General features: G+C 38.6%; 1 protein-coding gene across 2 annotated transcripts in view; it reads right to left on the reverse strand.

Annotated features, from left to right (window-relative positions):
- The window catches only part of PTN (pleiotrophin), a 100,509-nt gene that overhangs the window by 16,578 nt on the left and 57,769 nt on the right, over nucleotides 1–26,162 (reverse strand). For both annotated transcript variants that reach the window (XM_061165881.1, XM_061165880.1), the window contains exons 2-4: nucleotides 10,012–10,127; nucleotides 8,430–8,603; nucleotides 5,877–6,038 (exon numbers count right to left, since the gene is read on the reverse strand). In XM_061165881.1, the coding sequence (XP_061021864.1) occupies nucleotides 5,877–6,038; nucleotides 8,430–8,603; nucleotides 10,012–10,126 (451 nt within the window). In that variant the 5' untranslated portion in view covers nucleotide 10,127. The remainder of the gene's footprint in view (nucleotides 1–5,876; nucleotides 6,039–8,429; nucleotides 8,604–10,011; nucleotides 10,128–26,162) is intronic.

Below are 26,162 nucleotides of genomic sequence, written 5' to 3' on the forward strand. Positions count from 1 at the left end.
AAGAAGAGAGGTAGAAGTGTTTGGCTTTGGGGGTACAGGGAGGGTGAAGCTTCCAGTGGCCAGCTCTTAGTATTATATGTGTCAAGCGGTGGGTACTTTCTACAAGAGGGTCTCTGTTCTATCAGTCACGTATGGTGTGATTAGACATTTCTCCTTGATCTGATGTCTTCTCTGCAATATTGCTGAATCCAAGTCAAATCCTCTGGCCCTTCTGGAGAGTCTGTGAGCTATATAAAACTCTTCAATCAACCCCTTTCTGCTTCACTAGCTAGAATAGATCTTGCTGCAGCTAAAATCTCTTCAACAGACACAGGATTTTCTTAATTACAATTTTTAATTAATACTCTCAATCTCTTTTCCTAAGAAATTAAAATCTGAAGTGTCCAACACAATGACTCACCAATTTCTCCTTGCCAGATTCTGGCAGCAATTGAGCAAATTCCAGTTATAATCTCTTAGTCAGTCAATGACCCTCCCCAGAGCAATCTGTCCTTACCCCAGGAAAGCTACATTTCAATTCTACATCTTTCAATTCTTATGTCTGTACAGTATATCAATATTCTCTCTTCTTCTGGGTATATAATTCAGAAGTGAATGACTAAAAGCTCTCTTCAGATTAAGTGGGATTCTAACACAAGAGAACCTTTAGATAAGGATCTAAAGGTTTCACTGAAACTGCGAACCAAGGCTAGAGGGTAGAGTTTGTATAATATTGCCACAGCGGTAAGAAGAACCACTTCCTTACCTCAAAAGCTAATGCTGTGAGAATGCAGCACTATGAATTTTAAGACAATTTTTAACCAAATCAAGTGGGATATTTAGTAATTTCCAAAAATTTAGATGGCAATTCTAGATATTAAGCGCCTCCTCTGCCTAGGCAAGTCTTTCAGTCTTTAAACCTCATTAATAATCAAATCACAAAGATTATCCCACAAGGAGGATGTTCTCCCATCTTTCCTCAGTTTAATGCTAGGTCATCACAACCTTACAATCATCTTAATATTCCATTCTAAAATTTAAAGAGCATTTTTTTTCACACTGAGGATCATGCAGTTTGCATATTAATCCACTACCATTTCTCAAAACAAGAGGTCAGTAACCAAGCAAGACTTTTACAAAATAGGCAGACAAAAAAAAAAAAAAAAAGCCCAGAACTTGATGCTGTTTCATGAGAAGGATCATGATGGGGGAAAGAAAGTACATTCTGGCTATGAGGTCAGTGACTGGGTTAAAAAGACAGACAAATGATGTCAAAAGAGAACAAAGCCTGGAAATGATTCTGCTACTAAACAATAGGGGGACTTGGATGAATCACTGATTTCTTTTGTCCTCATTTGTTACATGAGGGCCCCATCAATCACAGGCAAGGTCCCTAGAAGCTCTACCATGTAATGAATCTAGGAATCGGGATTTATCTAATACTGCCAGAGTTTCATGAGTTTATAATACCTAGGGACATGTGTGTGTGTGCATGTGTGCTCAGTCATGTCTGACTGCGATTCCACAGACTGTAGCCTGCCAGGCTCCTCTGTCCATGGGATTTTCCAGGCAAGAATACTGGAGTGGGTTGCCATTCCCTTCTCCAGGACCTAGGGGCAACACAGTACAATTGAAAAGGCAGTGAGTCTTCTGAGTCAGTCTGACTTTACATTTGAACCCTGGTTTCAACACTTACAAGCTGTGAAACCTCAGGCAAGTTGCTTAAACTCTCTGAGCCCGTGTTTTCTCATATAAAAGTAGGATAAACAAAATGCACTGCAAAGTGTTGTTTGATGCTTGAATTAAATGATAAGGAGTACCATGACAATGCTTGAATCAAAATTAGTGGGTCCCCTACCTCCCTCTGTCTTTTTTATGTACCGAGCTAAAACACAAGAGAGCATTGATGACTTACTCTTTCCTGAATAAAAGAAGAAACTAATTTATAATTGTATAGTTTTGAGAAAAATTTCCTTAAATCACTTCTTTACTACAGTTTCTACTACTCTTTGGTGAATCTGGTTTACAAAACATTTTTTCCTTTTATTAATAGCATTTATTTTATAAATATTTATTCATCACGTACGGTGTGCTGCTCCATGTTCTAAGCAAAAGTGATATAGTGGAGAATAAAATAGACTAAGTCCCTGTCCTCCTGAAACTTACATTCTGGGAAATGTCTTTCAGAACAGTTTTGGAAATAATGTTCTAAAAACTATCTTCTTCCATCTGGGCATCATCCTCCACATCACTGTTGGACTTTACAAAGCTCGTGCGTGAGTGCTAAGTCACTTCAGTTGTGTCCAACTCTTTGTGACCCTATGGACTATAGCTCGCCAGGCACCTCTGCCTATGGAGATTCTCCAGGCAAGAATATTGGAGTGGGTTGCCATGCCCTCCTGCAGGGGATCTTCCTGACCCGGGGATCAAACCTGTGTTTTCTGTGGCTCCTGCACTGCAGGCAGATTCTTTACCGCTGAGTCACCTTTACAAATCTCTTCTTCTCTTATTTCAAAGGAAATTAAACTCATGGAGGTTACCTAATACCCATATGAGATTAAGTAAGAAATCTACAAGGTATGAAAGAGAATATGAACTCAGAGTCAACCAAGTGTGGACTCTTGTCATTTATTAGAGATGTAGCCCTTGGCAAATAAAGTAACCAGTGTTTTTTAGTATCCTTCATATCAAAATCTACTTGCAAGGATATATGGAATTTTATGAGATAATATATGTAAAACACCTAGAGCAAGGTGTGAGAGTAGAAACAGAACAATACTAATCATAATAGAGATTCTATCTCATTATGACTTGTTTCTCCATTGAGCAGAAATAAATGAGCTATCTTAAGGGTAGAAGTTGACACAGAGAAAGCTGTAACATCCATTTATGGTTATTTGAAAAAAATGGCATAAAAATATACACAACCCCCACATGCCACCTGTTACATTTTTACTTAAACCATGAAAAATATGTCATGGAAAGTGTGTGTGAATCCCATTAAGAAAATCTTCTATATGACAGTCTCCCTAGCTCAACTCATATGATAAGATTTTCAAAACTACTGATGCTGATTTAGTTGGTCTGGGTTATTCCTGGGCACTGGGATCTTTATAAGTTCCCGTAGAAATTTGTGTGTGCAGACCAAGTTGAGAACCTGGTGTGCAAACTGCATTCATAGAACCCTCCATTGTTGAGAGGGAAAAGATTAGTTTTAGCAAAGATATGTTATGTACAAAAAGATTACATCTTAATGACCTATGAGATGCATAACTGGTAGTGTTGTGAAATACAGAACTCACTTCAGGTAAGTCCATTTTCAATTAATTATGTACTTTAATTTTTGACATAAAAAATTAAGTAAAAAAATTTTGACATAAAACAAGACTGCCTACCCACTTGAAATATTGTTACCTCTATTTTTTAAGCCTGAACCAAACTTCTAACCTTCATTATGTATCCCTAAATGGGAAATGTAAAAAAGGGAACTATTCACCAGTCCAATTAAAATGGAGCCTCACTTAATATATTTATCAAATATCCTGAGAAGTCTTTCTTAATCATGTTCCTACTTTGTCCAACTCATTCCAAACTTTTCGACATTTTCCATGTTCACCCAGCCCCACCACCATCCACCACCTGTCTAATCACAATCCCATTTTTTCTTCTCCTTACCCATCAAACTGCAGTTTCTCTCACCACAGGAGAGAACAAGGATGGCATGGAAGCTTGTGTGTGTGTGTGTGTGCCTTCCTATCCATGGTCCCTGTGAATTTTACTCTCAATTTTGGCTGACACTGAAATCTCCTAAAAACCATTTTAATTTTTCAAAACTACTGATGCTGATTTAGTTGGTCAGGGTTATACCTGGGCACTGGGATCTTTATAAGTTCCCACAGAAAATTTGGTGTGCAACCCAGGTTGAGAACCAGTAGACTGGAACATGGAGACATCTTCAATCCCTTTTCTTTTCCACTCTATATTTTTGCTGAAGATTTTGGTTCTCTGACTGGATTAAAAATCAGCTAATTTAAAAACTGCATCTCTTAGTTCTTCCAGTCTGGGAACTCTCTCACTGAATAGATGAGATGTGGGATTTTCATTAGATTTCTGTGTCATTGTTTCCAGAAGAGTGACATTTGTACGGTTGGCAGACAAACTCAGTACCCTGACCCTAGCCCCACGTCATACCTTCCAAATACACACTATAGCCAGCAGAGGTTTCCATGGCCTGAAGAGAGCAGCTTGAATCCCAGATATGCACCTGCAGGTCTAGCCTGCATCTGACCATCCTGAGATTGGAGGTAACCATTTCTATGGACCACTCCATCAGACTAAAGAGCGAGGCCTATGAAAGGGGTCCTTCCTGCCCATCAGCAGCAAGTCAGTCAATCCTCCTCAGTTCCTGGGGATATTTTTTCTCATTTTCACTTATTATGGACTTTTAATGTTCATTTTCCTGAATTTTCCCTTAAAACTAATCTAGCCAATATGAATTTTCATATTCATTTTAGAGTCAAAAATGAGCAAAGGCCAAGGAGATATTTTAAGGTAGAGTTCACTGAGGCTCACTATATTCGCTCGCTAGGGCTACCGTCCACCAGACCACAGAGGGCATGGCTTAACAACAGGAGTTCACTTTCTCACAGTTCTAGAGGCCAGAAATGCAAGATCATGGTGTCGGCAAAGCTGACTTCTGAGGTCTCACCCATCGGCTTGTAGATGGCTGTCTTCTCCCTATGTCTTCACCGCGTCTTCCTTGTGTGTCTGTCTGTGTTCTAATCTCCTTATATACTAGTCATATTGGATTAGGACCCATCCTTATGACTTCATTTAACTTTAATTACTTCTTTAAAGACCCCATCTCCAGACACAGTCACATTTGGAGGGACTGAGGGTTAAGACTTCAATATTTGAATCTGGGGGTATATAACTCACCCATACAACCATGAATTTGGGGGGATATAACTCAACCATACAACCATGAAATAGAAGATTTTAATACCTTCTTGTATCCCCTCAACTGGGATTCTATCGTATGAAACCATGGCCATGATATTTAGTTTGCTTTACTTGCTCTAGCATGAAAGCAGACTTTCTGGGAATGAATAGAAAGAAAGCTCTACATAATTTTGGAATTCCATGATAAGCTAATCTAACTAAAAATATATAAAGGCTCTGAAAAAAAATATTAGAAATATAGAATTTACCAAGTTAGGTGGTAGAAAAAGGAAAAATATAAAATAATGTAACTGATTTCATGAAAACTATATACATTGATAATCTAGGAGAGACTTGATTTTGAATTTTCAGCCTCTTGATCTTTCTAAGTTTGTTCATACTCGTCAGGATGTAGTCCTGATTTAGGGCTTAGACTGTAAGTCACCACTGTTGTTGTCATTGCTGTTTTAATCACCAAGTCTTATCTGACTCTTTTGCAAAGTTGTGGACTATAGCCTGCCAGGCTCCTCTGTCTAAAGGATTTCCCAGGCAAGAATACTGGAGTGGGTAGCCATCTCCCTCTCCAGGGGATCTTCCCGACCGAGGGATCGAACCTGCATCTCCTGCATTAGCAGGCAGATTCTATATCACTGAGCCACCAGGGAAGCCATGTAAGTCACCATGTAACTGTCTTAATCCCTGTTTTGATAAATTGTTTGTTTCTGCAAGGAGACTATTCCTATACCCTCATCAGTGCAGAGGACTTCAGTCTGAACTCATCAATTGCCTACTGCTGAAAAGTACTTGTGTGGTGCTCAATATATGGACTTTTTCCAATCCCTTTCTTAAGATGACTCACCCAAGAGTTCCTTGTGGAAAATTTGCACATCTGAATATCCTGCCTGAGGCCCTCAGTCCATTTAGATTAAAATTATGGTTCAAAGACAGGAACCTACCTTGAGGTTTGGACTTAGTCAGCTTGCCACAGGGCTTGGAGATGGTGACTGTCTTCTGGCAGTCGGCGTTGTGGAGGGCTCGCTTCAGGCTCCCAGTTCTGGTCTTCAGAGCCGTGTTCAGATCACATTCTCCCCAGGCCTGGAACTGGTATTTGCACTCGGCTGGAGGCAGGGTAGGACCAAACAGAAATCTCTGAGTTCCTCTTGAAGTACCATGAAAACAGACACTTTTGGTTTCAATTTTCTGTAGTGAGGTTAATTGTTGGTTCACACGCAGTTGTGAAAAATAATACAGTGAGATCCCGTATACCCTACACCCAGTTTCCCTCAGTGGTGATATCCTGCATAGCTGTAGCGCCACCAGGAACTTGACATGGACAGAGTCCAGAGAATTTATTTAGGTTTCCCCAGTTTCACATGCTCTCACTTGTTTATATGGTATGTGGACACTGACTTCCGTGTGACTTTATCACAGGTATAGATAAGAGCGAACACCCCCATCAATAACATTCAAACAACTTCTAACACAAAGGTCCCTCAGGTTATCCTTTTATAGTCACAGCTTAGCATCCTTCTTCCTTTCCTACCTTCTTGCTGTGCTGTGCTGTTCTTAGTCACTCAGTCATGTCTGACTTTTTGCGACCCCATGGATTGCAGCCTGCTAGGCTCCTCTGTCCATGGGCATTCTCCAGGTGAGAATACTGGGGTGGGTAGCCTATCCCTTGGCCAGGGGATCTTCCCGACCCAGGAATCGAACCGGGGTCTGCTGCATTGCAGGTGGATTCTTTACCAGTTGAGCTACCAGGGAAGCCCTTCCTACTTCCTGAACCCTTAGCAATTACTAATCTGTTCTCTGCCTCTATAACCGTGTCATTTTAAGAACGCTATATAAACGGAATCATACAGTATGTAATGTTTTGAGATTGGCTTTTTCATTCAGAAAAATTTCCGGGAGGTCCATCCAAGCTGTATGAATCAATAGTCTGTTCCTTTCATTGCCGAGGAGTACTCCGTGGTATGCATGTAGCCCAGTTTGTTTAACCATTCACCAGCTGAAGGATATCTGGGTGGTTTCCAGCTTTTGTCTATAACAACTAAATCTGCTATACAAATTCATGTATAGATTTTTATAGGAACATAAGTTTCCATTTCTCTAGGATAAATGCCTAAGAGTGAAATCACTGCATTGTGTAGTAAACACAAGTTTCATTTTGTGAAAAACTGCCATGTTCTTTTCCAGTGTGGCTCTCTAGTCTGTATTCCCATCACCAATGTGTGAGCAATCTAGTTTCTCCTGTATCCTTGCTAGCATTCGATGTTATTTCTGATTTTAGCCATTCTTATAGGTGTGTGGTATACAGTGATGCCTCATTGGTTTTCATTTTTATTTTCATCACAGAGAAAAGATGCTGAACGTCTTGTCACGTGTTTGTTTGCTACCTAGGTATCCTCTCTGGTAAAATGATTGTTTATGTCTTTTGCCCAATTTCTAATTGGATTGCTAGTTTTGAGAGCTCTTTATATATTCTAGACATTTATATATATAAAACCTTTAAAACACATTTTTAAGACATTTTATGTACAGATCTTTAGAGTAGTTATACACAATTTAAGATCAAACATATGTGAATTTCGCCATGCCTTTATAGAATTTACCTCCACTTATATAAAGTTATAACCCCAAAGGTTATAGAGAATGAAAAAGATGTACTGTATGTATTCATTACCCTTCTCCACTGTCCAGTAGGCCAAAACACATTTCTGTAAGCCAGTGAGAATACTTGGGGCACTGTGTCTCACTATGATAAGAAAGACAAGTCTAGAACGTGGGAAAAAAAAAAAAAAAACAGGCAATTTTGGTGTTCAATGGTGGGTTTCGGGTCAAAAGTGTTGAAAGATTCCTTCTCAGATTGGGATACAAGGTCAACATGAAACTGGCAATAGTTACTGAGCTAAAATCTATGAACAGTGGCTCAGAGCAGTCTAACTGGGTTTGGTGAGTAAAGCTATAAACCAGTGGGGAGAGTGGGGAGGGAGCAAAAGAGAGAGAGAGAAGGCCCAGAAGTAACAGAGAGAGAGATCTGGAGAAGGAGAAGACTAAATAAGACAAGAGGAAGGGAAGATAAAAGGATCTAGAAATAGAAGGAAAGAGCACACTGTTAAGAGGGACGGACGGCCTGTTTTCTGACCCTGTTGCTAAGGCAGTGGTCTCAGGCAGGGAGGATCTGACCCTCCGCCGCCGCCCCGAAAGGAAACGTGCATCTAGAGACGCAGTCATAGTCGCAGCTGTCATAGTCGGTGAGGTGGGGAGTGCTACCAGAAACTAGTGGGTAAAACTCAGAAATGCAGCTAAATATCCGACGATGCACAGAGCAGCCCTCCCTCCAGGACAAAAAAAAACTACCTGGTTCCAGATTCTAGCAGTGCGGAAAATGAGGGACCCGAGGTTGGGCAAGATGCCAGGTTATCTTGATTTTAAAATAGAGTCAACCTCAAAAACATACCTGATGGAAGAGTGCAAGAATGGTCTCAGGGTGGAAGGGTGGGACTCACCTCCAAACTGCTTCTTCCAGTTGCAGGGGATCTTACACCTCTGGGTCTTCATGGTCTGTTTACACTCGGCTCCCGTGCGGGTGCCCTCGCGGGTGCCCAGCCCACAGTCCCCGCTGGTGGGCACACACACACTCCACTGCCACTCTCCACAGTCAGACTTCTTCACCTTCTTCTCTGGAGGGGAGGAAGGAAAATGATCAACGTCCAGAAAGCGCTTCAACTCCTGGATAAAACCGAGTTCATTCCTGAGCTCCTGAACTGCATGGTCTGTGATTTTACCTCTCCCTTCAGTGTCTAGGAAAGAGGAGGAACTCGCCAAGTGTTAGCTGAATGGTTGAATCAACCAGTGACCAAGAGAGAGGAGAAAGAAAACTAGGGAGCTAGCACTAATATTTATTTAATTCTTACTCTGTGCCAGGGACTGCGCTAAGTGATTTACTGACACCTCCTTTTGGAAGCAAATGTTTCTGAAAAAGAAAAGATGATCAAAGGCAAGTTAAATCTAAAAAATAGGAAAATAGTCTATGAAAATTAACAGTTGTCAGATTAGTCATTCCAGTGTATGTCAATGCTCCTTTCTCTGTCTTATAGATGGAGTGGTGGCCCTGGTTTAGTCACTAAGTTGTGTCCGACTCTTGCGCTCCCAGGGCTTTAGCCTGCCAGGCTCCTCTGTCTATGGGATTCTCCAGGCAGGAATACTGGAGTGGGTTGCCATTTCCTTCTCCAGGGGATCTTCCTGACCCAGGGATCAGAACCAGGTCTCCTGCATTACAGGAAGATTCTTTACCAACTGAGCTACGAGGGAAGCCCAAAGATGGAGTAACACAAACTAAATGTGGTGGACCACAGATGTAACAGACTCTCAGCTCCACAGCCAACTTATGACATTGCAAGTGACATAGAAAAGTTCTTTATTCTTACTAAGATTCAGTTTCCTCCTTTGTTAATGAGATAAAACAAAATTTGCTTCCAGGACTCTTTTCGAAGAAGAGTATCAACATAAGTAAAACACTTGATTGCCGATCAATTTATACTGTGTTGCTGCTGCTGCTAAGTCACTTCAGTCATGTCCGACTCTCTGTGACGGGCTCCCATAGACGGCAGCCCACCAGGCTCCCCCATCCCTGGGATTCTCCAGGCAAGAACACTGAAGTGGGTTGCCATTTCCTTCTCCAATGCATGAAAGTGAAAAGTGAAAGGGAAGTCGATCAGTCATGTCTGACTCTTAGCGACCCCATGGACTGCAGCCCACCAGGCTCCTCCATCCATGGGATTTTCCAGGCAAGAGTACTGGAGTGGGGTGCCATTGCCTTCTCCATCTGTATGCTGTAGCTGTTAATAATTATTACTTCAATTAATAGTCAATGGTCACCATCTATATTTCAGGACTTAAGAGTGGGAGGGATGGAATAAGAGGAGATGTCACTTAGGTGTTCCTCTAAATACTTGGAAGAAAGGAAAGTGGGAAGAAAGGGAAAGAAGGAAAAAAGAGAGGGAAGAAAGGAGAGAAGACAAAAAGCAAGTAGCTGGATTATATAGACATTAGTCAATGAAGACTTTTGTTCACAACCATATCACTCACCTGGTTTCTCTTTCTTTCCTGCTTCAGCGGTGTCCACAACTGCCAAGATGAAAATAAATGCCAAGAAGGCAGCTGCAAATTTTCGACGTTGCTGCAGGTACTGTGGAGTCTGCATTCTAAGAATAAACAGAGAAATGGAGAAGCTGGTGTCAACCTAAGTCAAAGAAAGCTCGCTGAACTCCTTGATGAAGGACTCCAGTTTCCATTTCTGAAATATCAGATTTTAGGAAGATTTATATCAATTATATGGAGCAGAGTTCAATCTTTTCTCCAATAGCCATTGCAGTAAGTGCTCTTCTGCAATCAGTCATGTATTCGTTGATAAAATACAACAGTCCTTCACATAAGACTTCACACACAACCATTTGCTAAGTATGACCCAAGAACAATGGAAGCAAAAGAATTTTGATGGCATGCATTGGAACATACTCCTACAGTAAGTCCTACTGATAGTGACACTTGGTAATGGCAATGGCTATAGCTATCCTTATAACTCCTGATGATTCCTAAAAACAACCATGATGTTTTCGTCCATGCGTATAATGTGAGTGGACACATGAATAGATTATCTGTGCAAGTATATGTTTGCTGTTATCTTCAGATGCATCAGTAATGATCAACATCTCTCATTTTATCATTTCTATGATCACGCTTACCTTATCACCATAGTTCTGCTATTCACTGGTCCACTGAAAAGTGAAGCCCAAAACAGAAGGAGAGCTAGCACACCTTCAATAGACAGCAAAAACACTTCTAAGCTCACATGTACTGAAAATCTTCCAAATTCGAGAATGGAGTAAAGGGTTTACATTTACTCATAATTTGAAATCTCCACATTATATATCAATAAAAAATCCCAGGATAACATTAGCAAGACTCCCCTAGAACTTGAAGTCACTTGTGACAGCATAGTGTCAACATGATCGCCTTGCCAAGCATACTGGGGAAGGCGCCAGGACAGCCCACCTCTTGAAGCTAGACCAAGTCATTGGCTGCAGCAACTCACCTGGTAGTCATTGATCTCCATCTAGTATGTTCATGATATTTTATGCTTCATATAAAAAAGATAGTAATGACATACGCTCATTAACTCAGAATTTTTCTTCCAGAAGTATAGATTGTTTACGTGATTTTTACATTCTCATGAATGTAAACAATAAAACCTTACATGTATAAGGGACTGAGATCACTCTGCTCTGTAATTTGCTTTCCTCATTCAAGCCTATCTATAAAATGATATCCTTGTCAGTGAATTTTTCTCCCTTTCTGTGACACTGGAAATGCCCATTTTATTGTTTTCTAATTGATGACTTTGGATTCCATTGTATGAATGAAGCATATTTCATCAGTTAAAGTTAATATTTTGGTCATTTGGTCCTTTCCCTGAATCATAAGTCCTAATTAGCAACTCAGCATCTCCATCACTTTCTAAAATCTAAAATTACATGCTTTTTTCTTTCTCTAAATGTATCTTTTTTTTTTTTTTTTTAAGAAAGTGAAGAAGAACTAAAGAGCCTCTTGATGAGAGTGAAAGAGGAGAGTGAAAAAGTTGGCTTAAAGCTCAACATTAGAAAACTAAGATCATGGCATCCGGTCCCACCACTTCATGGAAAATAGATGGGGAAACAGTGGAAATAGTGGCAGACTTTATTTTGGGGGGCTCCAAAATCACTGCAGATGGTGACTACAGCCATGAAATTAAAAGGTGCTTACTTCTTGGAAGAAAAGTTATGACCAACCTAGAGAGCATATTAAAAAGCAGAGATATTACTTTGCCAACAAAGGTCTGTCTAGTCAAAGCTATGGTTTTTCCAGTAGTTATGTATGGATGTAAGAGTTGGAATATAAACAAAGCTGAGTGCCAAAGAACTGATGCTTTTGAACTGTGGTGTTGGAGAAGAGTCCCTTTTACTGCAACCAGTCCATCCTAGAGGAAGTCAGTCCTGAATATTTATTGGAAGGACTGATGTTGAAGCTGAAACTCCAATACTTTGGCCACCTGATGCGAAGAGCTGACTCATTTGAAAGACCCTGAAGGCAGGAGGAGAAGGGGACGACAGAGGATGAGATGATTGGATGGCATCGCCAACTCAATGGACATGAATTTGAGTAAACTCCGGGAGTTTATGGACAGTGAGGCCTGGCGTGCTGCAGTTCATGGGTTCGCAAAGAGTTGGATACGACTGAGTGACTGAACTGAACTGAGTTGAATGTAAATGTTTATAATTATACTTCACTGATGATCAAACAGAAAAGTTGTTACTGATTATGATACTTGTCCTATGACTTTCATTGGACGTGAATTGTCTGAGAAGTGAGTCTAGACATATTGGTTTGCAAGTCCTCTCAGGGCTGAGTACCCTGGTGCCTCTACACAATACATTTAATACATATCCACATAGCAACTATGATTATGAGATGTAACATGAACCTAAGTGAAGGTCTTCTGGTGTCTTCTCCAAAGGCAGTCCAAGAACATACTCTCAGTGACTAACCACTTTGGAGGCGGAAACTTCTCATTTGAGTCTTCTTAGAGGGTAAGTTAACTTTTAAATTTTAATGCATTTCTTTCTGTGTTGTAATACACCTTTTGTTTTACAATTACCTATGAATACTTGAAATTAGATTGTGAATTAGATTATTGTATTGTTGTTGTTGTTGTTCAGTCTCTAAGTTGTATCCTACTCTTTGTGACCCCGTGGTCTGCAGTGTACCAGGCTTTGCTGTCCTTCCTTATCTCCTGGAGCTTGCTCAAACGCATGTCCTTTGAGTCAGTGATGCCATCCAACCATCTCACCCTCTGCCACCCCCTTCTCCTCCTGCCTTCATTCTTTCCCAGCATCAAGGTCTTTTCCAACGAGTTGGTTCTTTGCATCAGGTGGCCAAAGTATTGGAGATTCAGCTTCAGCATCAGTCCCTTCCAATGAATATTCAGGGTCGATTTCCTTTAGAATTGACTGGTTTGATCTCCTTGCAGTCCAAGGGACTCTCAAGAGTCTTCTCCAGCACCCCAATTCAAAAACATCAATTCTTCGGCACTCAGCCTTCTTTATGGTTGAACTTTCACATCCATACATGATACTGGAAAAACCATAGTTTTGACTAGATGGACCTTTGTTGGCAAAGTGATGTCTCTGCTTTTTAATGTGCTGCCCAGGTTTGTCATAGCTTTTCTTCCAAGGAGCAAGTGTCATTTAATTTCATGGGTGCAGTCACCATCTGCAGTAATTTTGGAGCCCCCCAAAATAAAATTGTTCACCTGCTTCCACTTTTTCCCATCTATTTGCTATGAAGTGATGGGACCAGATGCCATGATCTTGGCTTTTTTGAATGTTGAATTTTAAGCCAGACTTTTCACTCTCCTCTTTCACCATCATCAAGAGGTTCTTTAGTTAGAGTGGAATCAAGGTTGCTGGGAGAAATATCAACAACCTCAGATATGCAGATGATAACCTCTCTAACGGCAGGAAAGTGAGAATTCAGAAATTTCCATCGTGAGAGCACAACTATTGAGAGAATTTTCTGACCAAGCAAAAGAGTGATGCTTGAAGAGCCATGTATTATACACAGTGAAAAGAGGGGTCACTGAGAAAATACGGCCACTTAGCAGAAATAGAACTCTTCCAAAAATAACACACACAGAGAGTCATTAATAGAAAAATACTCTTGCTGGCTATTTTAACCTCAGCATTTCTAGTCTGATATTGCTAACCTTACTTTTATAATCATTTTCAAAAAGCTTTCTCTCAGTCAAGTTAAAGTCACTTAATTTCAAAAGAAACATCCCACAGGGGCCCGAATTTCCTGAACAATGTTTCTGAAATCATAGAATCATCTATTAAACAGGGATCTTAACTGTAGTGGTAGCGGAGAGGAAGAAATGAGAGAGGAACTGGGATGAGCGTTAGAGTTAATAGAATAGAGTAAACTCTGTTTATATTGTTTCCCCTATAAATTCAGAAAAACTTGGAATCTTAATTAGTGGGTAAATGGTTAATTTCAGCTTTTAGATGTTCTAAAGAAAATGCACACAATTCCATATGCACAGGGAAAATGTGTAAAATTTGTGATCAGCAATAGGTTTGAGTTTTCAACTTATCTTTTCCCCTACCTCCTGTTTTGCCTGCCATTCTGCTTAAGCCTCTGTTTTGGTAGCTTTAGATTCTTCTGGGTAGAGCAAAGGAAACAATTATTTTTAAAAAGAGAGTAAAGGAGTTTAGGAAAGAGATGAGTCAAATTATAAAAAAAAAAGCAAGTAGCATACTGGTGCCTTGTGGTGTTAAGAACTTGAGTAACTGAACGTGTGTAGATAAGAGTTTCCCTTGCTTGTAGTATTTGTTGGCTGTTTATTTGTCCTTAGCATCAGACAAAGGCAGAAGTATCTCCATATGGTGTATCCCTGCCGCTCTCCAACACATGCTAGATGAGCACAGAGGCAAGAACACAGACTTAAGGAAGTGGTCAGGGTCGGGACTTACTTTTCAAACGGAGGGAATTAAAACAATGGCAGAATAAGTCCTGCTAAGTCAGCTCAGTTCTTTTGAATAATTTACTTATTTTAACTCCTCCTGCTGCCAACTTTTGCTGTCCTTACTCTGACAGATTTAATTTCATGGGGCTTACCACTTAACAGGAAGACTACCCTAGATGCCTGGTGTCTGGAAATTACTGTTGCGTTATCTCAACTGCTAATAAGTATGAATGAAGCTCAAGGGTGAAACGAAATCAGTTAAAGAAACCAGCTAGGGGGGTAAGTGTTAATAGATTAAATCCCGGTTACTTCTGTAGAAAAATCACTGATGAGAAGGAAAAGTATTAGTATTTTAATAGGATCTAAAATTTTAAAGATGATTAACATCTGGTATAAACATAATACAAGGATGCTGGAATCTGTCTCTTAGTGATTTGTTTGGAATGACTAATATAGGATTTAGAGGCAGAAGCTTTGGCTTAAACTTCAGCTCTACCATATAATTTTTGGAATGTTCTTGGGCAAATCACAATCATTTAAACTGCTGTTTTGACATCTACAAAGTGGGTGTGATTATAATAACTTGAGAGGTTTGTTGTGGAAATGCAGGATGCAAACTCAGAGCTAACACAGAATATCGAGAAATATTTGTTGTGGAAACATAAGATGTAGACATAGAGCTAACCCAGATTATTAAGAAACATATTATTAGTTGCTGAATAAAGTTAGTTCACCCCTATACTCATATTACTTATTAAAAGGAAGTACTTCTTTTTATTAAGAAATAACGAGCATGACACTTTTAGCTGTCTAATCTTATCTAAAATCAAAGGATAAAAATTAAAAAAAAACAGAGAGATATGATTTAATTAATCCAACTAAAGACTTGTTCAGCTTTATTCGGATACAAATTTGTTCAGGCTTTTGACTTCTTAAAAGGTTAAAATAAACTCAAGGACCTTTACCCCCAGTATTTCTTTGGAGTTCACTAAAGTATAGAGGCTTCATGTTGAGAACTAATGAAACTGATATGCAATTTAACATGTATGAAATGAAAAAAAATATAACTTTGCAACTGCATATTATGTCTCTTGTGTGGTGAAACTATTCTACTGCCCTCCTTTTATTTCAAATACCTGAGATAGGGCCCCAGCACAAAGTTGCCACTCAGTAAATTTTTGCTAGCAAAAAAAATATAGCTAAAACATGGCATCAAATAGAAGAATTAGTATTCATGCTAAAATGATGCCTCAGCTCTTTGTCTATGCCATGGATATAAGATTCACTGAAAAACCTGAGCTAGAAGCAACCAGAATCTAAAGCAGTTTCATACATACAAGAGCAGTCTATGAAAGATTTGTAATACATCAAATATTACACATCATCAAACCTTTCTAGATATTTTGCGATCTATCTTTCTAAAGCTCTGTGAAATAGTAATTTTTTTTCCTTTTTATAGGCCACTTTTATTTTCACTAACCCTTCTTCAAGTCATAATCCTCGAATTGATTTATTTTCAAATGGTTGATCATTGCCTTAGATTCCTAAAGTCCCATATAAATAACTGTTAGGTTTACAGTGGAATCTTTTGCTAAACCAGCCTTTCATTTTGACCTTGTTAAGCTGCCTTATTTAAACACTAAGCCTTGAAAAGAATGTGTCCCAAGCACGTGTGTTCATGACCTCAGATACACTCTACTCACAGCCCATAAATGAATTCAACAGTGTTCGATCTTTGATTTTAACTAAGTACATATCAATTAGATTGATAGTATGACATTGTTTAATTTTGTATAACACAATAAAAATGGGTAGCTTCCAGGCTGAAATATTTTCACAGCATAATGGCACCTGCTAGAGAAATGTGATATTTTAGGGCATTTTCTTTAGATATTTATTCACCAATTTTGGGGGTACCTACTGAGGGCTGGATGTCTACTTAGGCATAAGAACATGATAAAAGAATATGATTCAGCCCTCCCCCGAAGGAATTCTGTGTAACTGGGGAAAAAAATGTGAGAAATGAGTGAGATGATTCACTATGGTAAATATCATGAAGCACTTATACACACAGTTCTATTTGAGCACCTAGGCTCAAGTGATAATTTTGCTCAGCAAGGGTGAGTGAGGTAGAGGGTTGTGGTATATTTTATCAGATTAAAAAAAAAATAGTTGAAGTCTTCTAAATAAAGAAATGAGGGAAGGAAGGGAACTTCAGGCAAACGGGATCAAATAAATGAATGTGTGGAGATGATGTATATAATATATTCAGTGACAGAATGTGATTAGAATAGAGTGTACAGTACCAAGTAACAGTGGGTGGACCTCAAAAGGAGGAAGAGGAAATGAGTTAATCGTGAAAATTGTGAGGGAGAAAGACAGACAGAGTTATTAACTGCTCAGGAAAAGAGAAGCAAGGGGAAGTCAGGGAGAGAGGAATGTTGTATGCTGTGCTAAATCACTTCAGTCGTGTCCAAGTCTTTGTGACCCCATGGACTGTAGCCCACTTCCTCTGTCCATGGGATTCTCCAAGCAAGAATACTGGAGTGGTTTGCCATGCCCTTCTCCAAGGGATCTTCTCAACTCAGCGATGAAACCCTCGTCTCTTATGTCTCCTGCACTGGCAGGTTAGTTCTTTATCACTAGCGCCATCTGGGAAGCCCGCATGCTGTATAGTGAAGTGAAGTCGCTCAGTCGTGTCTGACTCATAGCGACCCCATGGCCTGCAGCCTACAAGGCTCCTCCATCCATGGGATTTTCCAGGCAAGAGTACTGGAGTGGGTTGCCATTTCCTTCGTATGCTGTATAAACATGACTAAAACACTAAGTTACCACAAAGGGGCAATCACCATACTCAACCGTTCATCTCGACATCCTTTATGTAGTATGCTTGTTTCTCTTTTGGCTTTCTTATTATTTTTGTTTACCCATGTTGTGGATATTCTGTGTACTTTGGTTCATTTCGAGGTATTTATTACCAAAGTACTTATAATACTTATAGTACTTGGGAGTCAGGAACAAGCTCCAAGACTCAAAAACTTCACACACACATACATTAAAAAAATCTCTTCTGATTTTCATTAGAAAAATAAAGTTAGGCTAAACAATGATTTTTAGAGAACTGGTGTTTCCAGAGAGAGGTCAAGGACTGCTGCCAGGAGTGAAAGAAACCTGAGATAGTATTGACGGTCACACCGTATCTCCCACCCTTATCTCAGCTTCACCTGGAGACGCTCCTCTTTCAGGACTTTCCTTGTAAGATTTCATTTGTCAAGAAAGAAAAACGTATTTATTTTTTAAAACCTGATACTACTATTTGTTCTTTTTTTAAGTAATTTTATTTATTTATTTATTTATTTTTGGCTTCACACAGCCTTTCTCTCGTTGCAGTATGCAGGCGTCTCATTGCAGTGGCTTCTCTCGTTGCAGAGCATGGGCTCTAGGGTGTGGGGGCTTCAGTCATTGTTGTGCATGGGTTTAGTTGCCCTGCAGCATGTGGAATCTTCCTGGACCAGTGATCAAACTCATGTCCCCTGCATTGGTAGGTAGCTTCTCAACCAGTGGACCACCAGGGAAATCCAGAAAAACTATATTTAAGAGTCACTGGTCTGGCCAGTCTTAAGGTCAGTAGGGGATATGATGTTACAAAACAATATTTTTTTCAAAAGTAGAAATACGAAAATGTCTCAAGTAGTTAATATGAAATATATTTGAGTAGGAAAAATGCTTTGTTTTTGGTAGCAAAAACAAGTGTATATTTTAACTATCCCATACTTTAATGTTTGACATGATTGTCTTCTTATCAAGGATCAAACACACAGTATAATAAGTATGACTACAATTGTGAGGAAAATGAGACAGTAAATCATAAAGCATTAAAAACTAATTTTTTTAATATATGGAAAAAAGAAGAGGATTTGGAGCCAGCCAGATTTCTTCCATATAAGCTTTGTCACTTATTATATCTGTGGTGTGAAAAAAGCAGTCACTCCCTTTTATTCTTAGTAACCTCTGTGGTAAAGAAATTTAAAGTTTTATCATGCAGGCTCATAGTTTTTTTAAAGACTACAATGAGATACCAGATATAAAATACCTGGCACCTTGACAGGCACACGTTAGGTGCTCCATCAGTAGTGACCCCTGTAGCTCTTAGAGAAAGAAAGTGGGGGGTGGAAGCCCCCAGATATAGGTTCATTAAAGAAGGTGGCAATACCTCCTTTCAAAGTAGTTTGAATTTTGATAAGTAAATCTGGAATGAAAAGCATTTCCAATGGAAGAAACATAATCCCTGATGACTCAGCAGTAAAGAATTGGCCTGTAATTCAGGAGACGAGGGCCTGATCCCTAGGTCGGGAAGATCCCCTGGAGAAGGAAACGGCAACCCACTCCAGTATTCTTGCCTGGGAAATCCCATGGATGAGGAGACTGGAGGGCTACAGTCCATGGAGTCACAAAGAGTTGGACACAACTGAGCAACTAAACAACAATGGAAAAATGGAAGAAATTTTAAGGTGAGAAATCACAAGACTAATTTGAAGTAAATAGTTTGGTTTGATGGTAGAAGAAAAAAGTGTGATATTGAAAAGTTGGAGCCATAGCAGGCAGATCATTGAAATCATAATTATTATCAGTGAATATTTAGTGACCACATACTATGTGAAAAATAATAGGCTAGGTTATAAGGGAGACACAGATATGAATTATATTTGATCTCACAAACTCTCCAAATGACAAATGCTTTATGGAGCCAAAGACACACTAAGAGTATATGCCATATTTTTTGGTGGAAGATATAAAAATGCTGCAACTAAAACAAATGTATTTTTGATGAAAGAAATGTCTAATATTCTTGCTAAGATTTCTTCTGCAAAGTTTAAAGAGTATCAATTTTAAGCCATAAAAATCAAAAGAAAGCTGTGGGTACTGGCAAACTTAATTAGTTTCTCAAAGCAAGAGTCAATAGTGTTAACAAATCACAGATAAATGCCCCATGTTGACTGAAGACAGTCCATACTCCTTCAGCCTAGCTCAGTAAGAAATCACTTTTTAAAAAATATGTGGTTCTTAACATCAAATGAAAACATATTTCCTTCAAGATTACCACATTCTCATACTCTTGTAAACAACTGGATACAGTTTTATCAACTACTGAGTTCAAATGGCATCTTATTAATAACTAGTAGCTTTATTTGTTGAGATGAAGTGACCCAATCAAAAATATAATTAACAAAACAGCATGCAAATTTTCATGTTCACTAACATACTGCTCAAAGGACATGAGTTTGAGCAAGCTCCAGAAGTTGGACGGGGAGGCCTGGTGTGCTGTAGTCCATGGGGTCACAAAGAGTCGGACATGACTGAGTGACTGAACTGAACTGAACATTCTGCTAAGCATTAGGAGAGTATTTCACATCATTTTGTATTGTGGGGGGCACTAAAGAATAAATATTTTATGGCTGTGTGAGGCAGAGACTTAGTAGAAGAGCAATCAGGATCAACTCAGAGAAGAAGTTCTACATCTGCCACAAAGGTCAGACAAGTAATGAAAGCATCACACCCAGCAAGTGAGAATTTATTTTTTCTTTTTTTTGAGAATTTTGAAAAGGGATCTAAATTTTTTGATTGGTCTGTTGCAGACTAAACTTGGACCAGAAAAGGAACTGAGTATTACTTTTTGACCACAAAGAAATCACAGAAAATCTCAACCAGTAAATCTTGAATGTATCTGAGAGACTATACCAGGTCTCTTAATTTGATACCTGGAATTACCAAAGAACCCTCCAGAAATAGGTTTCTATTTACAATTCAATGGAATTACCCCCAAAAGCTACCAGAACAATAAATGAATTCTGTAATGTTACAGGATACCAGATCCATTTATCTGTCAAAGGATTTCCATCTAGAATACATAGAGAACATTTACAAATCAGTAACAAGAAAACCCATAAAAATATGAGCAAAAGAAGTGCACACTTTCAAAGAAGATACACAAATGGCAAATGAGCACATCAGAAGATGTCCAATATTATCAGGAAACCTCCATGTGATACCACTACACAGCCACTCAACTGACTGAAAGTTAAAGAATAAACATACCAAATGTTAGCAAAGATGTACAGGAACTTTAACTCTCATAACCTGTTGGCTGGAACCACTTTGAAAATCGTCTTTACAGGCACGTGGGGGAAATTCAATTATATTGTTTTAAGGATTTTTTACTTACATAAAATGGTATAATATTCATTTTAAATAGGAAGTTATATGTCAGAGATACATATGTCAATTCCTAGTGCAACCTCTAAAAGAAATAATTTAAAGAGTTATAATTTAAAAGGGTAGAAAAATTATACTAGGCAATGTAAAATAAGGTTTGATTAACCTGAAATAATCAGGAGAGGAGGGACAAAGGAACAAAGAACAAATGGGATAAAAAGAAATAGCAACAAAGTAGATGCAAATCAACACATGAATAATTGCATGAAACATAAACAGACAAAATGTATTTAAAAAGACAATGTCAAGTAAGTGAAAGTGAAAGTCACTCAGTCATGTCCGACTCTTTGTGACCCCATGGACTATATAATCCATGGAATTCTCTAGGCCAGGATACTGGAGTGGGTAGCCTTTCCCTTCTCTAGGGGATCTTCCCAACCCAGGGATTGAACCCAGGTCTCCCACATTGCAGGCTGATTCTTTACCAGCTGAGCCACAAGGGAAGCCCCAATGTCAAGTAAAGAAACAAGCAATATTGAACTGCATGCTATCTATAAAAGATATATTTTAAGTATATATATATATACATATATTTTTTTTTTTTAAGTTGAAAGCAAACCAATCATAAAACAAATTCTAGTGTGGCTATAGTAGTGTTAGTCAATGTAGATGTCAAGACAGGAAGAATTAACAAAACAGAGACATTTCATGATTAGAAAAGTATCTATTAATCTAGAAGACATAATACCAAGAGGGTTTACATATAATAAAATCTCAAAAGACATGAATTACTCAGAACTAAAAAAAAGAAACAGACCAATCCAGAATCAGTCTAAGCTTTTTGTTGTTGTTCTGTTCTTACTTTGTGCCTGACTCTTTGCAGCCCCATGGACTGCAGCATGCCAGGTATCCCTACCCTTCAATATCTCCTGGAGTTGGCTCAAATTCATGTCCATTGAGTCAGTGATGCTATCTAACCATCTCATCCTCTGCCACCCTCCGACTCAATGAACATGAATTTGAGCAAACTCCAGGAGATAGTGAAGGATAATTGGTATAAGTAGAAAAAAATTCAGTATGAATGAACTTGACTTGATAATAAAACCTAACAAGGACATTACAAGAGACTACAGACCAACACTCCTAATGAACATAAACATAAAAACATTTCTAAAATATTAGTAAATAAAATCCAGTAAATATAAAACAAAAGCTAGTTAATCATAACTAGTGGTGTTTATTCCAGGATTTAAGGCTGTTTTAACAGCCAACATATTCACTGCATTGGAGAATTACAAGAATAATGGAGAAAAATCATGGGATTGGCTCAACAGATGCCATAAAAAGCCTGAATCATATCCAATACTATTTCCTGATAAAATAATGATGCACTATAATTAAAAATTGCTATAATAGCTTTGTTCTTCTTCTTTTTAATGGACATAACAAATTTACCTGGTTATGTTCCAAGACTTTAAGGAAAGCTATCAGAGGAGACTAATTTTGAGTTTAGTCTCAAATAACATTTTAGGTTACAGAAAGAACATCCAGGCAAGGGCCTACAGGTTTGAATAAGTGTGATATATTCTAGGAATCAATGATTAATTAAAAATTGCTCAAGCATCAGTGAGAAAATTTGAGAAATAGAAAAGGAAGTAAGAGATGGAAGAGACTAATCTTGTTCTTGATTGTCATATGTAAGGGTTACATGAGAAATGCAATGATATTTTACTTTAGAAAATATGGAGGTATGAAGAATTTTGAGTGAAGGAGGACCATGGCCAGCTGTGAATCTGAGACATTGCTCAGCAATAGGTTAGCAGAGTGAATGGGGGATGGTGAACCTGCACTCAGGAAGGCTTAGAGAAGGCCAGTTCACATAATCCAGGTGAGACAGAGAAGACTTACTGTGGCACTGGAAAGGGAATTGACAAAAGAAAAAAGTAAAGTGGCTATTTTCTACTTTACTAGAAAAGTTTCTACTTTACTAGAAAAATTCTTCTAAATTGGCTATTGTGAATAATGTTGTGATGACCATGATAGTTCATTGAGATCTGAAGTTTAATTCTTCTGGATAAATATAATATGATAGTCCAATTTTTAATTTTTCTACTAGCCAATTTTTCAGCTTTACTAAAAAAAGTAAAAAGAGGAAAGAGAAAAAGTTATTTAAGGGGTAAAATGTGTTGGACTTATCACATTGATTGAACATACAACTTATGTAAGGAGAAAGAAGGAGAAATCTAGGACATTTCTCAGTTTCTAATCTTTAATCCAGAAATAGGTGCCAACATAGAGAATATGGTTTTCAACAGTTTCCCAAGTAATACACATGATGATCTATCCTAAGGACAGTATTCTCAGCAACTGACATGTATTAAATGTCAGAATATATATACAAATATTTATATACAATATAGTTTATGAAATATCTATTAATATATTAATACTCAGACATCTGATTGTTTAGGTTCTTCTAATATCCTTACTTTTCAGATCATTTTTTTAAAAAAAATGCTTAAAGACACTTAATGACTAAGGTTAAGGAAAGATAGTAAAGATTTATTTAGACATGTTGAGTTTAAGGTACCAGAGGACCTCTGAGGACATTTGAGTTGAAAGAGACAGAAATTATCAATCTGGAAGAAGAATTCTGATCTAGAGATGGAAATTAAAGTGAAGTCAACATATGCTATCTGAATAAGCAGGCAGACTTGGGATTTCCCAGAGAGACCATGGAGTGAGAAGACATAGAGTAAGAACTGAGGATGTGCATAAGATGTGAGAATTCTGATTCTTACATAAGTGGGAGGAGGGACTTCCCTAGTGGTCAAGTGGTTAAGACTTGGTGCTTCCACTGCAGGGGGCATGGGTTTGATCCCTCGTCAGGGAACTAAGATCCCACAAGCCTGGTGGTATGGCCAATTTTTTTTTTTAAGTGAATTGCGAGTAGCAACAGAGGAATAAGAGGCAAGCAAAGGAAGCTGAATCATGGAAACCAAGCAAATAGGAAGTTCTGAGAAGTAAGAAATGATGAACAGGGTCAAATTCCAGGGAAAGGTGTCTATAGGAATTAGCAATAAGGAATCACTGGTAACCTTAACATGGTATGTTTTAGTGAAACTGTGAAGCTAAAAAAAAAACCCAAATAGCTGTTTCTGAACCAATCATTAAATTAACATTGCTTTAGAGACCATTTCTTGGCCAGTGAATATCTGTGTGATTTAGCTCAGCATTATGTTACAAGAGCCTAATAAATATTCAGTCTGACATAATGAAAGGCTCTGAGAAGTGCCACAGTGTAATGGAAAAGGCTGTCCAAGAGTCAAAGGACCAAGCGCCTGCTCAGGGAACACCGTGACTCACGAGGACCAGAAAGACAATGACTCCTGTCAGAAAGAGAATCCCATGGGACTCCTTCAGGTAATCTGGATTACAGAAAGAAATCTTTTACTCGTGAAAGAATAAGACATTATCTCACTGCTTTTGGTTGTGATTTAAAATGTGCTAGGCACTCAATACTTTGTGTTTTTATAAAGCTCTAAGCCTCTCTTCTGAACTCCTTACTACCCAAAGCAGTACCCTAAGACCAGCAGCACCAGCATCACCTGGGAGCTTCTGAGAGATCCAGACTAGCTCCCACCTCAGACCTGCTGAACTAGAAAATTCATTCTAACAAGGTCAAGATCCCTAGGTGATATTGAAAATTTCATAAACACTTCTAAACCATAATTTCTTTAGGAATCAAATTTTAAATATTTGCTAATTATTTGATTACTTATTTAAATTATTTATGGCCCAATTTCTTCCAATAATTTTAAGGTACCTTTTAAAAAATATACAATCTCGAAGGATTTACAAAAGAAAAGTAAAGCAAAAGGCAAAGGAAAAATAAAGAGTAGGGAAATACCGTAGCCATCATGGATTAAAGGCTTTGTTCTGTGCTAAAAGCTTTATCTTTTATCATCCCAACAACATTAGAAACAAGTCAATATTACTCCAGTTTTGCAGGTGAGTAATACAGAAGTTAGAGAATCTAGATAACTTGCCCAAGATCACAGAGTGTTAGAGGTAGAGTTTTTAAGTCAACTAAGGTTTTTTTTAAAAATAACATTTGAACCTAGACCAGCCAAAACCAAATTAAATCTGTTTTTAACCACAAAGTTGAATAGAGAGGTTAGAATAAAAAATGTGTATCCAACTCAGTCATGTCTAACTTTGTGACCCCATGGACTGCAGCATGCCAGGCTTTCCTGTCCTTCACCATCTCCCAAAGCTCATTCAAACTCATGTCCATTGAGTCAGTGATGCCATCCAACCATCTCATCCTCTGTCGTCCCCTTCTCCTCCTGCCTTCAATCTTTCCCAGCATCAGAGTCTTTTCTAATGAGTCACTTCTTTGCATCAAGTGACCAAAGTATAGGAGCTTCAGTTTCAGCATCATTCCTTCCAATGAATATTCAGGATTGATTTTTTTTTTTTTTTAAAGATTGACTGGTTGGATCTCCTTGCTGTCCAAGGGACTCTCAAAAGTCTTCCCCAACACCACAGTTCAAAAGCATCAATTCTTCAGTGCTCAGCCTTCTTTATGGTCCAACTCTTATATACTTACTAAAAATTTATTGATACATGGCTTTACACTTTCTAGAAACTGATGTAGAAAGAAAATACAAGAACCACATCCATATTTAATTCTCTGCCCACCAGAATGCTATTTGTACAGTACAGGAGAGCTATCACCACTTTTTAGAGGAGTTATGTGCATGCTCAGACACTTGTCATGTCCGACTCTTTGCAACCCTATGGCCCACCAGGCTCTTCTGTCCATGGGATTCTCCTGGCAGGAATATTGGAGTCGGTGGCCATGCCTTCCTCCAGGGGATCTTCCCTACCCCAGGACTGAAACCACATCTCTTGCATTGCAGGTGGATTCTTTGCTCACTGAGCCACCTGGCAATCCCCTAGAGGAGCAATAGATCCTTGTAAAAATGTGAATTATGTAAAACCTCTAAATTACATTTTCTCACTTTGCAGGAGTTCTTGAATATACTCAGTAACATTCTAAAAATGAATGACTTGAAGGCAAATAAGTTCCAAAAGCAAAATTACAAATATTAATAAGTTCACTCCCCCAAATGTGTGTATGGAGATAGATCAACTGATAGATAGATCGATAGAAAGATCTCTGTACAGAGACACAAATATAGACACACATCTTTCACAAAGACACTAGAAAACTTTGTCTTTGGTGTAGGTACCAAAGCAGATGGAGCTGTCTGACTTCAGAGCTCCTAGTTTTCTCCTCTCTCTGTAGTTTAGGCTCTATGCTAGGTTAGGATAGAACAGGAAGATCAAAGACGGTTATCTTCTCTACGTACCCTCCCCCAGCCCATGAGTGATGTAAAATCCCTTCCTACACAGTTCCCACACTGCTGGAAGTGTCCAAATGGGTACTAAGCCACTTAAA

This window comes from Dama dama, chromosome 18 (genome assembly GCF_033118175.1).
Source record: "Dama dama isolate Ldn47 chromosome 18, ASM3311817v1, whole genome shotgun sequence".
Lineage (NCBI taxonomy): Eukaryota > Metazoa > Chordata > Mammalia > Artiodactyla > Cervidae > Dama > Dama dama.